This window comes from Rattus rattus, chromosome 1 (genome assembly GCF_011064425.1).
Source record: "Rattus rattus isolate New Zealand chromosome 1, Rrattus_CSIRO_v1, whole genome shotgun sequence".
Taxonomy (NCBI): Eukaryota; Metazoa; Chordata; class Mammalia; order Rodentia; family Muridae; genus Rattus; species Rattus rattus.
Genome location: NC_046154.1, coordinates 53346571 through 53360060, shown reverse-complemented (window position 1 = coordinate 53360060; position 13490 = coordinate 53346571). Strand labels below are relative to the sequence as shown.

Here is a 13490-nt window from a genome sequence, read left to right as displayed (position 1 = left end):
GTCAGTTTACTTATGCCTCCTGAAATACACACACACACACACACACACACACACACACACACACACACACACACACACACACAGAGTGACGGTCACAGGAAAGAGCAAAAGCAGCGACGTAGAAAGTATCTAACCGGCCCTGCACGAGGAGTGACTGGACACGGGACAACACAAGGAGAAATGGCAATCACCTCGTGACACGTAGACACCCCTCTCAAAGCAATAAAGACACAAATAACTCTCCTTTCACACTGGAGCGGCGGACCTGGAGGTGAGTCCCGTTTCTGTGGTACTTGGGATGCAAGACAAGAGCTCCAGCATTGTGCTGTATCCTTTGTAAATAAGCTCTTTAAAATGGGATTGTCTTTTCTCTTCAGGCCTTTTTAAGTATTTAAATATTCATTCATTCATTCATTCATTCATTTATTTATTTATTTATTTTTATTTGAGACAAGGTCTCATGTAATCCTGACTGTCTTAGAACTTTCTGTGTGGACCATGTTGGCCTCAAACTCAAGAGAGCTGCCTGTCTCCACCTCTCTGCCTCTCTGCCTCTGCCTCCACCTCTGCCTCCCATCCTGGCTGGTATTATCTTTTATGGTGACTGTGGTATTATCATTGGTGAGTGGAAGAGTGATTCAATTTCAGAGATGGGCTGAAATTACATAGGCCAAATATTAATCTCAAACTGCACTTTAATACAATTTTCTATAACGAACAACTAACCATCCCTCGTGTCAGAAGTACCAGCTACCAGGCCACTGAGTGCGGATTAAAGAAGGCAGTTCCAAAAGACAGCAGTGTCACTGTAGGGAAGACAGGAAGTATGGAGGGCATGCAGGTCACTCGTCTGCCCGGACATTTCACTCTAGTTCACATGTCTGAGACTATTAGTTAACCTAAAACATATCGGCTACAATTTTAATGTGCTACTCAGTACAAATATTCAAAAATTTGATTCGTGCAGACATATGTGAGAAAAGCAGTGCAGCAGTCATATGAAAGCACATAACATAACATGACAGGCCGGTGAGACGGAGCATGCCTATGTCTCAGGACCTGAGGTAGGACGAACACGAGTTTGAGGCCAGCCTGGACAACACACAGCAAGCCCCTGCTTCAAAACTAATGTCCCAAATCAGAAACGGGTCCCCACACACGCCCAGGCTGTCAGGAAGGCATACCTGATGTCCTTGGGAAGCTCTGGCAACTGCATCTTCTTCATCATGGCATAGTGGGAGATGGCCAGGACGGCCATGCCCAGGCACTCATTCTCAATATCATGTCCATCTTGCTCTGTCTTGGGGTCCCGAATGGGAGCCAGGCATTTGATCAAGTCATACTGTCCCTTGGGAGCAGAGAAGAGAAAACTGAGTCACCCCCTAAGCTTCAGGAGCCACCATGTTGATCTTGAGGGGAAGGCTGGCCAAAATGCCACACAGCAAAGAGAGAAATCGATGTCTCCAGAATCAAGGCTGTTTCCACTAAAATGGAGCACAAGGCAGCTAAGAATATGCTCTCCCTAGACTGCTTCACTCATTCATTCAGTGTGGATTTATTGAGTACCTGTCAAGATGCTGGTGAAGAGCACAAAGCCACAAACCCCCTTCATGGGCCTTCTAAATAAACAATGCCCACACACTGTGAATATTAGGCCTCTGCATCAGAGCAAGACAAGTGACACTGGGCCCACAGCATTAATTTCATAAACATGTACTATTATGGGCTTGGGGATGGGGAAGGAGTGACATTCCACAGTGAATCATTACCACAAACCATTAGTTTGTTCCACAGGTGTTATTTATGCTTCTGGTACAGAAGGATGTCATGAGAGTATACTATCTCACAGATGAAGGGAGGAACACAGCATTCCACAAACCAATGGGGACTTTAAAAACAAACAAAAATAATAAAATGTATAAAACTAGACTGAAACCAGTACCCACAGCCAGCCTTGTTCAGAGCAATGATGACCAGTGCTGGCTCACACTCACTAACCCCTAACCTCCCTGCTAGACACATGAGTTGTTCCTATACTTCATCCTAGTCTTCACTACAGCCCTGTCAGAGTCCTACTAGGGTGGGAATCTAACTCTGAGCGTGACATCCGGTCCGTCTGAAGAAGAGAAACAGGAAGCACTGATGTTAGATGCTTACAAAAAAGGAGAGTCAAAAGAGCAGCACCTTCCCTCAGCACTACAGCAGCTGCACCAACTCTCCGCTGGACATTCCTACCCCGAGGAGGCTGCACTGTCTAGCTCCTCTCTAGGCAAGGGGTGGCCTGGAAGAATGGTCTCACTCACTCACTTTCCTTGGAAGCACTTCCGTTTCATATGATTGGTTTGCTGTGTTTTGTTGGGATCAAGATAGCTACAGTTCTTTCTGACCACAGTAGGGGTTTTTTCTTTCAGGTAAAGCAAAGCCACTGGCCATTTCCACAAAGTTTTGAGTAAGAACAAGAATTTATGCCAACAGTACTTGAGGAGCAGAAAAATCTGATGCTGAGATCTTGGAAGAGGAGGAAGAGCCTGACTGTGAGCATCTTAACCACTAATTCAAGTAACTAACACTGAGCCTCCTGAAGGTGAGTTCTAACCCCAGGAGGAAGCCAGCCATGGTTAGCAGAGCACTCTCCTCCTTTCCTCAGTGAGTTCTCCCAGTTCAGGCCGCTCCACTCTCCACTCCAGCACTACAGTCTGCCCTTTCTGCTCTTATGTTTTTACATCAGTTTCACTGTGTAGCCTGGGCTGACCTCACACTCACAGGAGTCTTTAAAGTGCAGGCATTACAGCACTTCACAGGCGTGAGACACCATGCCTGACCCTCATGATCTCTTATGCACTATCTATGCGTCATTTACAGACTCACTGTTTCTTGCTGTCTAACTTGAGTATACGACAGGTGCACACAGAAACCACACTGTTTCATCCAAGCACCCAGTGTCTTAGCAAATACAACTGCATAAAGCAAACAAGACACAGACACCCAGTAAATAATGTTACATCAATGAACTGATATGAAGTCATTAAAGAAGAGCCTTTCTGAGACAAGGTTTCACTATAACCAAGGAAGGGTGTGTGTGTGTGTGTGTGTGTGTGTGTGTGTGTGTGTGTGTGTGTGTGTGTACAAACAAGGCTGGCCTCCACTTTGCTATAGTTCTGCCTTTGCTTATAGAATGCTATGATTGCAGGTGTGTATCACCATGTCCAGCCAAATCAGTATTTGTAATGGATATCTGAAAAATGAGAAGGAAGATGAAAATAAGTGAATAAAGAAGCAGTTTATAAATAACATGGGCAATATGGTATTTCCAAATGCAGTATGCATGGTGTAATAGAAAATTGACATTGAAATCAGGAAGCACTGCATCAAACATGGTAGCTATCCCGGAGCAATGCAATTCCAGGCACCTCTAGCTTCTCTTGGCCTGGCTGCTACCTCACTTCCCTTTGACGGCGACTCTGTGTCCTCTCATGTAGAATACAGCTGACAAGCAAAGTGGTAGGAAACAGGGGAAAGAAAAGTGACTGGTCTGCAAGACGGATAGCTGGGAGCCTATGGCCTTCCCCAGCCACCTGGGCATCAACGTCTCAGAACAGGCTGTAAAGTGCCACCAGGCCTCACACTCTCCACAAACATTAGAGCTCCTGGATCAAGCTTCCTACCTGCGCAAACAGATACTCCAGTGAACTGGCATCAAGGAGTGGGGTTGCTTCTGGAACCCTTTTCTTCTCATAGCCATTTTTCTGCTTCTTTGGAGAATGTCGCCATACAGATTGTTCATTGTCATTGGTTCCATGCCAGTTGGTAAAGTAGAACCTGAAAGACAGTATAATAATGCTAACTATGGTGGGTGAGGCCCTGGACTGCTCGTTTGGGAGAGGGTCTATTTAGAGTGGCCCTTGCTGAAGCTGATCTGCCCTGAGGAAACTGAAGAGACACAAGCCTTGCATCCACAACTCTCATCACCCTAAGCTAGCATCCCTTCTCGCTTTTCCAAGTGTGCTGTCACTGCCCTGGCGATCACGGTCCACTCTTCTGACCTCTGTCACACCTCGAACACCTTCCCGGTAGGAACAGCACCTGCTGCCTACAGCTCACTGCTACTTCTCAGCTCCAGCTCTGCGTGGCTCTCCTGCCCGACGTCTCTCCCTTTTGGTCCTGCCATTTCTGAAATCAGGTCCTGTCCTAGAACACTAATGGTAGTGTTTCTTGGGTCTCAGATGACTGTTATTGAATCGGTGATGTATTTTAAAATGAGCAAAGCTTCAAAGGAGAAGCGCAAAACCATCAGGTGTGGCAACATGCTGAAAATAACAGCATTTTACCCCCCTATGCCACCTAACTCCTAACAGCAAACCTGCAGGTAGATCTCACTGTTTCCTCTGTGCAGATGAGAAAAACTCAAGTTCACTGAGGTGAGGGGACCTAACCCTCCAACTCTGACTCACTACCACTTTGGCCTGCCACCTGTTGGGGAAGCAGAATGGGTTCTAAGCTGTCTGAGAGTGGCTGAGCGACTTGGCCCAGCTATCTTCAGGCTACAGACTCGGCTCTATCTGGGGCTCTCTCCCAAATCTGGCAATAAGTTGACAGAAAAACAACCATTTCACTAAAAAGTAACGAACAACTCCCACCCTAAAGAGCTGCTATTAAAATCAGACAATAGAGCCAGCACAGGACACAGAGGGCTCTCGGGCATAGCCTCTGCCCTCTGTGAGTTCCCTGCCCCACAATAATACAAAATAACAGGAAGTGGGACACATGTCATAAACAGAACTACACTGCAGCATTCACAGGCCCCACATACTTCTCTTTTCCTCTATAAATATCTGTCAAGAGTTACATTTTACAGCTTGAGTTAAGCTCAATTCAATGTGATTAAAAATAAAACATACACATTTCATGGACGCCTGATGATACTGCGAGCCTGTAACACCGTGTTTAATAGGTAACAAATGCCACACTAGAGCTCCAACTTTTTGATGTTGCAATATGACATTATCATCTACAAATGTGTCAAACTATCTTCATAATTATCCTGGGATGCACACAACCTGCAGGCTATAGGCTGAACATGCCTGGCTCTAGAACACAGACAGCAAACAGGCACATGGACGAGGCAAGATGCTTCTGCGAGAACAGGATGATGGGCTGAATTGGCCAGGAAACAACAGGTACATTTTGAAACAGTGTGGGCAAAGTGAGAGTTCCCTGACAGCAGAGGCCACAGCTGTCTTGTTCAGCACCAAATCCCCAGAGCCACATAGCAGGTGTGTGCTTCACAGATAAACAACAAATGATGAACAAACTCAAGGAGTAGCAGTCAACATCGGGAGGACAGGATGGAACTTTAGAGGTAAAAAACAGTATGTCGTAGCTTTCAGTGGTTGTGTTCAGCCTGTCTTCTCTAGCTCATGAAAGGAACTGGGAAACTGACTATAGGCTTCAGGATTGCATGCAGAAACAACCACGAGCTGCACAAACTACACAAGATCTCCAAAGCACATAGTAGACTGTCTCCTTAATGTCTACATATGTTCTAGGAGACCAGATTCCAATTGGCAGGACCCAAGGGGACTCACCAATGCACAATGTTTATGTTTATGTGGCTCCAGCCCCTATAAGACTTCTCAGAAGAATGGAGCAGAGCAGAAAGGAATCAGTGAGGCTCCACTCTTCCCATAAGCAGGAAGGCCAGCTACAAAGGTTCAACCACGGCCCTGACTGAAGAGCACATAGGCCAGGTAAATTCTAGTAGATAAAACCCATGTCAGGACCACAAGCATTATATTCAGCATGGTAAGGTCCCTGCATGCAACCTTGTTGAGAGAAGCACCGAGGACAGGTACTCTCTAAACCAATTCAACCCACGCACGCTCCTTCCGTATTCATCTAGGACCAAATACCTTTAAACTGGTAAGTCAGGCTCAGTGGCGGTGCTTACGATTCCACTGTTTGGAAGGCTTCTGCAGGAAGTTTGCAAGTTCAAGGCTAGCCTAGGCAACTTGGCAAGATATGTTTGAGGAAGAAAAACAAAAAGGTGGTGCTTGCTTTGTCAGCACAAATACTAAAATCAGAACAATACACAGATTATTAGCATGGACCCAGTGCAAGGGTGACACGCATATTTGTGAAGTGTTCCAGACTTAAAAATAAGGGTTGGGGATTTAGCTCAGCGGTAGAGCGCTTGCCTAGTAAGCACAAGGCCCTGGGTTCGGTCCCCAGCTCCAAAAAAAAGAAAAAAAAAAAAAAAGATGATTGCCAATATTAAAAATGTCTTAATTGTTAATAAAGCAAAACCAGAAAAGTAATATGCCACCATGCCTGGCTTTGCATGTTGGATCTGAGTGGGATCGAAACTCAGGCCATCACAAGCACTTTACTGACTAGGCCAGCTCCCACATAACATAAAATTCTCAAAACTATCAATTTACTGTAAAATAAAAAAAAAAAAGGTACCAAGCTGCCTACTGAACTTTGTGTACATGAGTCCTGATTGTACAGTAACAGTTACAATAGAATGGGAGTGAGTGCAGTGTTCGTACAGCGCACGCAACTTTGCAGAATGACGGGGAAGGAGAGAGCAACACAGCAGCCATACAGAGCTTGAGAGTTCCAGAGAGACACTACAGATGGCTACACATTCTAAGTTTGCATTTAAAGTCTGAACCTAATGAAAAGGTTTTTAAGTTCCTACCGAATTTAACTCAAGTTGGTGATTTTCACTTACGTTTCTTTCCCTTGAGAACAAGTGAAGAATATGGCTGTGTTACATTAACACACATCACAAATAACCATCCATATCATTAAGTAAAAACAGAAAGGCATGATTAAAGCGCAAGGACATGTCCTAAACTAGAGCTGGATGGTCCTGCAACAGCCACTAGACTTGTTTTCTGACTGCAGCTTCCTCAGTGGTTAGGGTACCAGCTGCCAAGCTCTTTGTAGACGGTTCTACCGCAGATGTCTGCACTTAGGGTGGTATCTTTTTCCAACTTCAAAGAGACTGTGACAACAAAGCAATATCCTGTTAAAGCACAGTGGCAGGTATAAAGTCCAGGTGACAGAACTGAGTCTCTGTACTTCCTGGCAGCTAACCGAACGGGGAGCAGCTGAACACCACGTGCAGCCATGAAGACAAGCAGCTGCCGCACTACATGGTTTACTAGGTGTGGGGCTTCACCAACTCCGTTCTCTCTGCAGTCCGCGAGCTTTTCCACTGGAAAAATGGGGGAGCTGAGTCAGGCAAGTTCACGTCTTTTGTAAATGCTAAATGCTGCCATACTGGACTGTGGTCTATGTGTAAAAGCCCATTGGGAAAGAATGCGACCTCAAGGGCATGACCCTGTCTGAACTTCCAGCTACAAGTCTATCTCACAGTTCTGATCACAGAACCAGCTCCCAGGCCGTGAGAAGTAAGATCAAAGTGAGAAAAACAACCAAAATATGGTGAGGAGGCTCAGCTGGGAGGGGTAAAAGGTCCCCTGTAGGGGTAAGAGTCGCACAGGGCCCACAGCTTTCTCTCCTCACAAGGTGAGAATTAGTTGAGCAGCAGAAGAGGAGAAATTCAGTAGCATGGTGCTATGCAATCCAAATGCAACAAAGGTGACAGATGGGGAACTACAGCGATCACAGAGATTCTAAAGTTGTTTCTAGAGTGACTGGCACCTTCTTAGCATCTGATCTGATCTACTGACTTAACCATATTTACACAAATCTAGGTTCTTTTCAGAAAGGGCCTAACCTACTTGTAAGCTCCATGGCTAAGCATACATGAACTCAGGCTTCACTGCCATCTAAAATAGTTTCATTCCCACATACATGTCCTCAATACCCTTACAAAGTCAGAGGTGTACGCCAATCAGAGCACCAACTATCTATGCGACCTTGGGATACTTAACAAAATCTCTGACATGGGAGAAAAGTGAAGTGCTCAACAGAACCAAAAGCATAAAAACAATGAGAGCCCAATGTTGTCAGGAGTAACAACACTCAAAGCAACACTCCTTGAGAGCAGGGCTGAGCATTTATATTGTAACTTAATATATATTATATATATAAAACTTTATATATATTATATATATAAAATATATAAATAAAAAATATATAAAAACATACCTCAAACATTTTTAAATGCAATGACCTTAGAATATTAGGGAGGTGTGTGTGTGTGTGTATTTCTTGTTTCTCTCCTTCTATTTTTTTTCAAGTGCAGATTACAACCCATTATGTTAAACCTACAACCATGACTCACCATGTGGAAAACTTTGCTTAAAAGGCTTGGATTCTATCTAAAACAATCTTTGTATCATGATTATAAAATGTGAGGTGATCAAATTCACTCTGAATCACACGGCAACACGGAAGATGTCCCTTCTTATATGAGAAGCAAGCCAATAAAATGACTATCGTATTTCTTCCTCAGTGACTTGGGCCCTGACCAAACACTGCCCCGGGCAACATGAGTAAGCCCTCTGGCACCAGCTGTGTGAGATACCTCATGCGGTAGTGCAGCCGGAGAGACATTTTGTCATCCACAGTGATGATGTGGTTTGGAGCGTACCAGAGCTTGGTGCTCTCATCATACAAGGCGAAGAGGTTGTGGCAGAGAGGAGAGATACCTGAGAAGAGAGCACACAGCTAAGTTACAGGCAGATGCACTTGACCATCTGTTTCCAAAGAACAACACACAGAAAGACAAGGAATTCTCTCATCCAGAAACAATCTTGGTCACCTGCATCCTCTCAGGGCAGATGCAACTCTCAGCTATGTTCACTCAGGGAGTTTCAATCATGTTAATCAAGAACCACAGCTCCCCAGGAGTATGTGTTGTGGCTCCTGGCAAACCAAGTTAAAGCCATTTAAAAATAAAATGATACAGTTCTCATTACAGGAGTCTTAAAATTTGGATTTAAAGGGAAAAAAGGGGCTATCTCAGGGGCCCACAGATCCCCCTGGTAATTGCAGTAAGTGCTCCTTTTAAATCACAGCAAGGGAAAAAACATCTGAGGAAGGTAGGCATTCCTCAATCTGTTTCCTATAATTTGTTTAAACAATTCTGACACTGTCTGTGATTATACATTATATATGCCAAGTTGTTTCTGGCCACCACACAAACTGCATACTAGAATAAACAATAAACAAAGTGACTTTGTCAGTGATTAAAATGTATTATAATTAATAATTAAATACACATAAGTGCTCTCTCCACTATAATAAATGTATTTATTCACATTAACTAACAGGAAGATCTCTTAACAAAGCTGGCCCGGTAGTGCTCTGCCTTCCCACTCCACTCTCTGCTCCTTTAATAATAGCCAGCATGGTGGGAGAACCAGATTAGGAAATGCCTTGCTTCTGGGCCTATCAGACGACAGGATGAAAGCTCAAAGACAAACTTTACTACAGTCAGTGAAAATGTAGAGGAAAGCACACTGCCCCAACTCCACTTACTGCAGTTACCAATGAGAGCTTTAAAAATCTACAGCACTCAGTGTTTACGTATTTTCAAATTAACAGAAGAGATGTCATCTATTCTCTACACAGCGGGCTAGGAACTGTCAGACCCGAACAAACTACTGTCTATCCAGAGTTACTTCAAAACACGACCTCCTTCTCCCATGTTCCACAGAGCTCAGCCCATTGCATCCCACGTAGTATTAGGTTAGTAAGAGCCTACCATCCTCTTCCCGGGTAACATAAATCTCCCCCCTTTTGTCAGTGTTCTGGTATGTAAAGCAATTTTGGCAGAATGATGTGTATTGGGAAGTAAATGGGGCCTCCAGACATGCTATATTACTAGCAAGGTCCTAAACCGTGTACAATATTCCCACAATGTTGCTCTCCAAGCTAAAGGCACAGGTAGAGCATGGACTAGGCTCCCCAACATAATAGCAAGTTACATCATCACCATAAGTAGATTAACTACGATCCTTTCCAAACAGCTTTATTGGAATACATTTTACAACTATAAACTCACATGTTTTAAGTATATATCTCAATGAACTTCAGTAAATTAATGTATGAGACTGTAGCTGTTTTTATGATTTTATGGCTTGGCTTTCCTTTCCATACAATAGGTAGGTAAACACCATGTACCTCCATGCTGGAGGATGAGGAAAGCAGGTTCATTTTGTTAGGTGCTTTGGCTTCTCACATTAGCAAGGGAATGGGCTAACTTTAAGTCTCACTTTTTTGTTTGTTTGTTTTTTTTTTTAATTAATTTTCAGGTTGCATGGAAAGGCTTCATTATGGTATTTTCAAACATATGCATTTTTATAAATGCATATCTCACTATTAAAAAGGAATGTGTCCTTCTCACAATCTAGCATGACCAAGCCACAGGGCAACCCTGAAATTCTCACTTCAAAGTGGCAGAATGGACCAAGTAAGAGAAGATGGGCCAAACTCAAAGAATCAGAACACTCAGCAATCCACTGGGACACAGAACTACTGACTAGAACCTCGGCTAGTGTGATGCCATTCCAATCTCAGAGCTGTGAGAGAACTGAGGCCTGAGCTTTGGCTGGATGTGACAGTAAACACTTGTCATCCCAGTACCCAGTGGGTGTCAGGAGGAATACATCTTTGAGGCCAGCCTGGGCTACGTACTGAGTTCTAGAACATCCTGAACTATAACATGAGTCTGTCTCCCAAGAGTGAGCCTTACAGAAGGCAAAGGTCATTCCTCAGCATCCGATAGCTGTCTCACTAATGATGGAGAAATACAGCTGTTTCAGTGAGAAGTGAAGGTCCAGGATTAGGAAACAAGGCAGAACCCTGGTTTCCAGAACTCACTCCTCGTTCTCAGCGGGAACAGAAAGAGGGGGCCTCCACATGTGCTTCTACAGTGTCCCCCTGCAGCCCCGCAGCCCGGCAGCCATACTCACTGCACTCCTGTGCGGCCCTGATGCACAGCTCCTCCGCGGTGTACTCTCCGCTGCCCAGGCGGAGGGGCTCCCTGTCCAACAGATAGAAAGTCACTTCGACTCCTGGCTCAGGTGCCACCTGCTTCACCTCCGTCTTCTTGAAGCTCCTCATTTTAGCACAGAAAGCCATGGCATTGCAGTCCTCTTTTATATTTAGATACTGTCGGGAAGGAAGAGCAGACGATGTGGTCATGGCATGTACTGTTTGCTACGGTGGAGAGCAAGCAGGCATCTGTGAGACTGGATGGGAACTTCTACCCTTTTCCCTTCTGAGTACCAGCAAGGCCAGGACTTACAAGAGATGAGACCATCAAATAATTAATTAATATATGCACAGTAACAAAGCAGTCAGGCAGAGACTTGCCTACAATGGGCACTTGGGAGAGGATACAAGGAATTCTCTAAACACGAGGAGTCCTATACAGCATATTGTGCCATAACTCTTAGCACCAAATTCATTTGCTTAGTCTACTGGCTGTCATGGTGATAGAAAGTGAGATAATTTAAAAGGGACACCATCCAGCTATTCAATTTTAATTTATAATATCCCAAATAATCGAAAAACCAGAATCTACTTGAAATCGGGCTGAAGACTAAGCTAATGGCTTACCCTACAGTTCAGATAAGCAGAGGAAAAAAGCCCAGCATGTAGGTCTTAACTTGATCACACCGAAAATCAAGTGTTTTAAGCCTGCTTCCCAGTGTAAGACAAAGGAAACCTCTGTCTTAGAGAGTCTCTGTAGACACAACAGAGGAAGAATCAAAGACTATACTGTAACTCCAAAGAAATAATCAGATATCCACATAAAACTTTACATGTACAAAGAACAGTGCTATTAGCAACAGTAAGAAAATGTCCACTGATAACTTCTGACAGGAGAGGGTCCACTCTTCAAGTGTCTCTACAGTTGCTGAAAATGTGGACACAAAGCTACATGACCAACACTGGATGACACAAGTGAAAGAACATAACAGGTGTATTAGGGGCCTGTGAGTAACAATATGCATTGAAACAGAACAGATGATACACTGGTCACGGTGTAGCTCTTCAGGAGAGGTTACAAGACAACTTTACTTCCTGGAGGTTTTGCGGTGAAGGAATTGTTTAAACCAGCATATCCAACACTGAAAATAACATACAGATTAGATAGACAGACGAACGGATGACAGGCAGACAGACAGACAGACAGGCAGACCAGAGCACAGACAGTCCAACAGGCTGTGTGTCACGGTTTAAGGCCAGGTGCAATAGTATAGCCATAATCTCGACACTGGGTAGGCTGAGGTGGGAGGACCTCAAGTTCATACAGTATGGCCTTCAAAGTAAGGCCCTGCCTCAAAAGAACAAAACAAAGAAGGCAAATGTGCATACCTGCATTTATTCGGTTGTCCAGTGTCCCTGAAAAGCAGACTGGATTTTCTTCTTTACATTCCAAAGCCCATTCAGAGCTGATCTAGAGAAAAAAATAAATCAGGTCAGAGGTAATTAGATTTGAAAATAAGAAGGTATTTTCACGAGGAAACAGAGACTACACGTGTAGGAAACTGCATTTAGAAGAAAGGGGTAGGCAATGGCGGAGAGAGACACTATGAAGATAGCAACAAGAAAGGAAGGCAGAATCTTCCTTCCAGGTACCAATCCCTTCAGGTACCAAGTGCCCTGTCCTACGAACCATGCCTCACTCCTGACCCTGGAAGTGACGGTGCAGATACCAAAGGAGCTCGTCCCTACAAAGTGTCTTTGCCAACAAACAGCCATCAATGTACAGACTCAACGTTGGCTTCTATTTATAACTCAGCACATTTTTATCAGAATGTGCTTGAAGAAAAGTACAGCCCTGGCCAGTGCATGGCAGAGAAGGATGAGGAAGCAAGAGATGAAGGTGGGTTGGCAGCAGCCCCCATCATTTTACATCATCACCATGGAAACAACATGAACAAAACCCCCAAAGCAAGAGAGTACCACAGATCCTCTTGTGTCCCCTTCACCCATTTGGTGGCAGGCTAGAGATATTAGAAGAATCCTTCTTGCAATGGCTGAGGCCTTAGTAAAATTAATGATGGTGGGTGCTACAGAGATGGTTGAGTGAGTAAGAACATTTGTTCTTGCAGAGGAACGCAGTACACAGCAGCACCCACATGTGTCCTATAAACATCCATAACTCCAGTTCCTGGGGATCTGATACCCTTTTCTGAAACTCAAGGGAAACTCACATTGCTTAAACATATACTCAAGCCACTCAATATTTATTCTAGCCACAAAAATAAAATAAATTTTTAAAAAGTAATGCCCAAAAGCCAGGCGGGAAATTTTGTGTGTGAATTTTGATGTGACAACTTTGGTTTGGCAACTTGGACATAAATACCTTCAAAAATACTGAAATAACAAATAATTTTCCCTTTAGCTTTAAAAAAATAACAACATATGACAAGTGCTTGAACGCTATGTCTCATATGACATTAGAAAATAACTAAATGTCAATTCTGTGCTTTGTACAGAAACAAGGCTTCAAAAGTTCCATTTAGAAGTTGTCCATTCACTTTGCATGACTTTCCATA

General features: G+C 44.0%; 1 protein-coding gene and 1 non-coding gene across 2 annotated transcripts in view; one reads left to right on the top strand and one right to left on the bottom strand.

Annotated features, from left to right (window-relative positions):
* Positions 1–13490, bottom strand: part of Jak1 (Janus kinase 1) — a 106790-nt gene that overhangs the window by 30116 nt on the left and 63184 nt on the right. The window contains exons 2-6 of the mRNA XM_032901765.1: positions 12304–12385; positions 10893–11091; positions 8501–8624; positions 3666–3819; positions 1185–1348 (exon numbers count right to left, since the gene is read on the bottom strand). Of these exons, the coding sequence (XP_032757656.1) occupies positions 1185–1348; positions 3666–3819; positions 8501–8624; positions 10893–11091; positions 12304–12309 (647 nt within the window). The 5' untranslated portion in view covers positions 12310–12385. The remainder of the gene's footprint in view (positions 1–1184; positions 1349–3665; positions 3820–8500; positions 8625–10892; positions 11092–12303; positions 12386–13490) is intronic.
* LOC116890376 lies at positions 6047–6153 on the top strand. Its single transcript, XR_004386589.1, has one exon. It is a non-coding gene; the product is annotated as a U6 spliceosomal RNA (small nuclear RNA).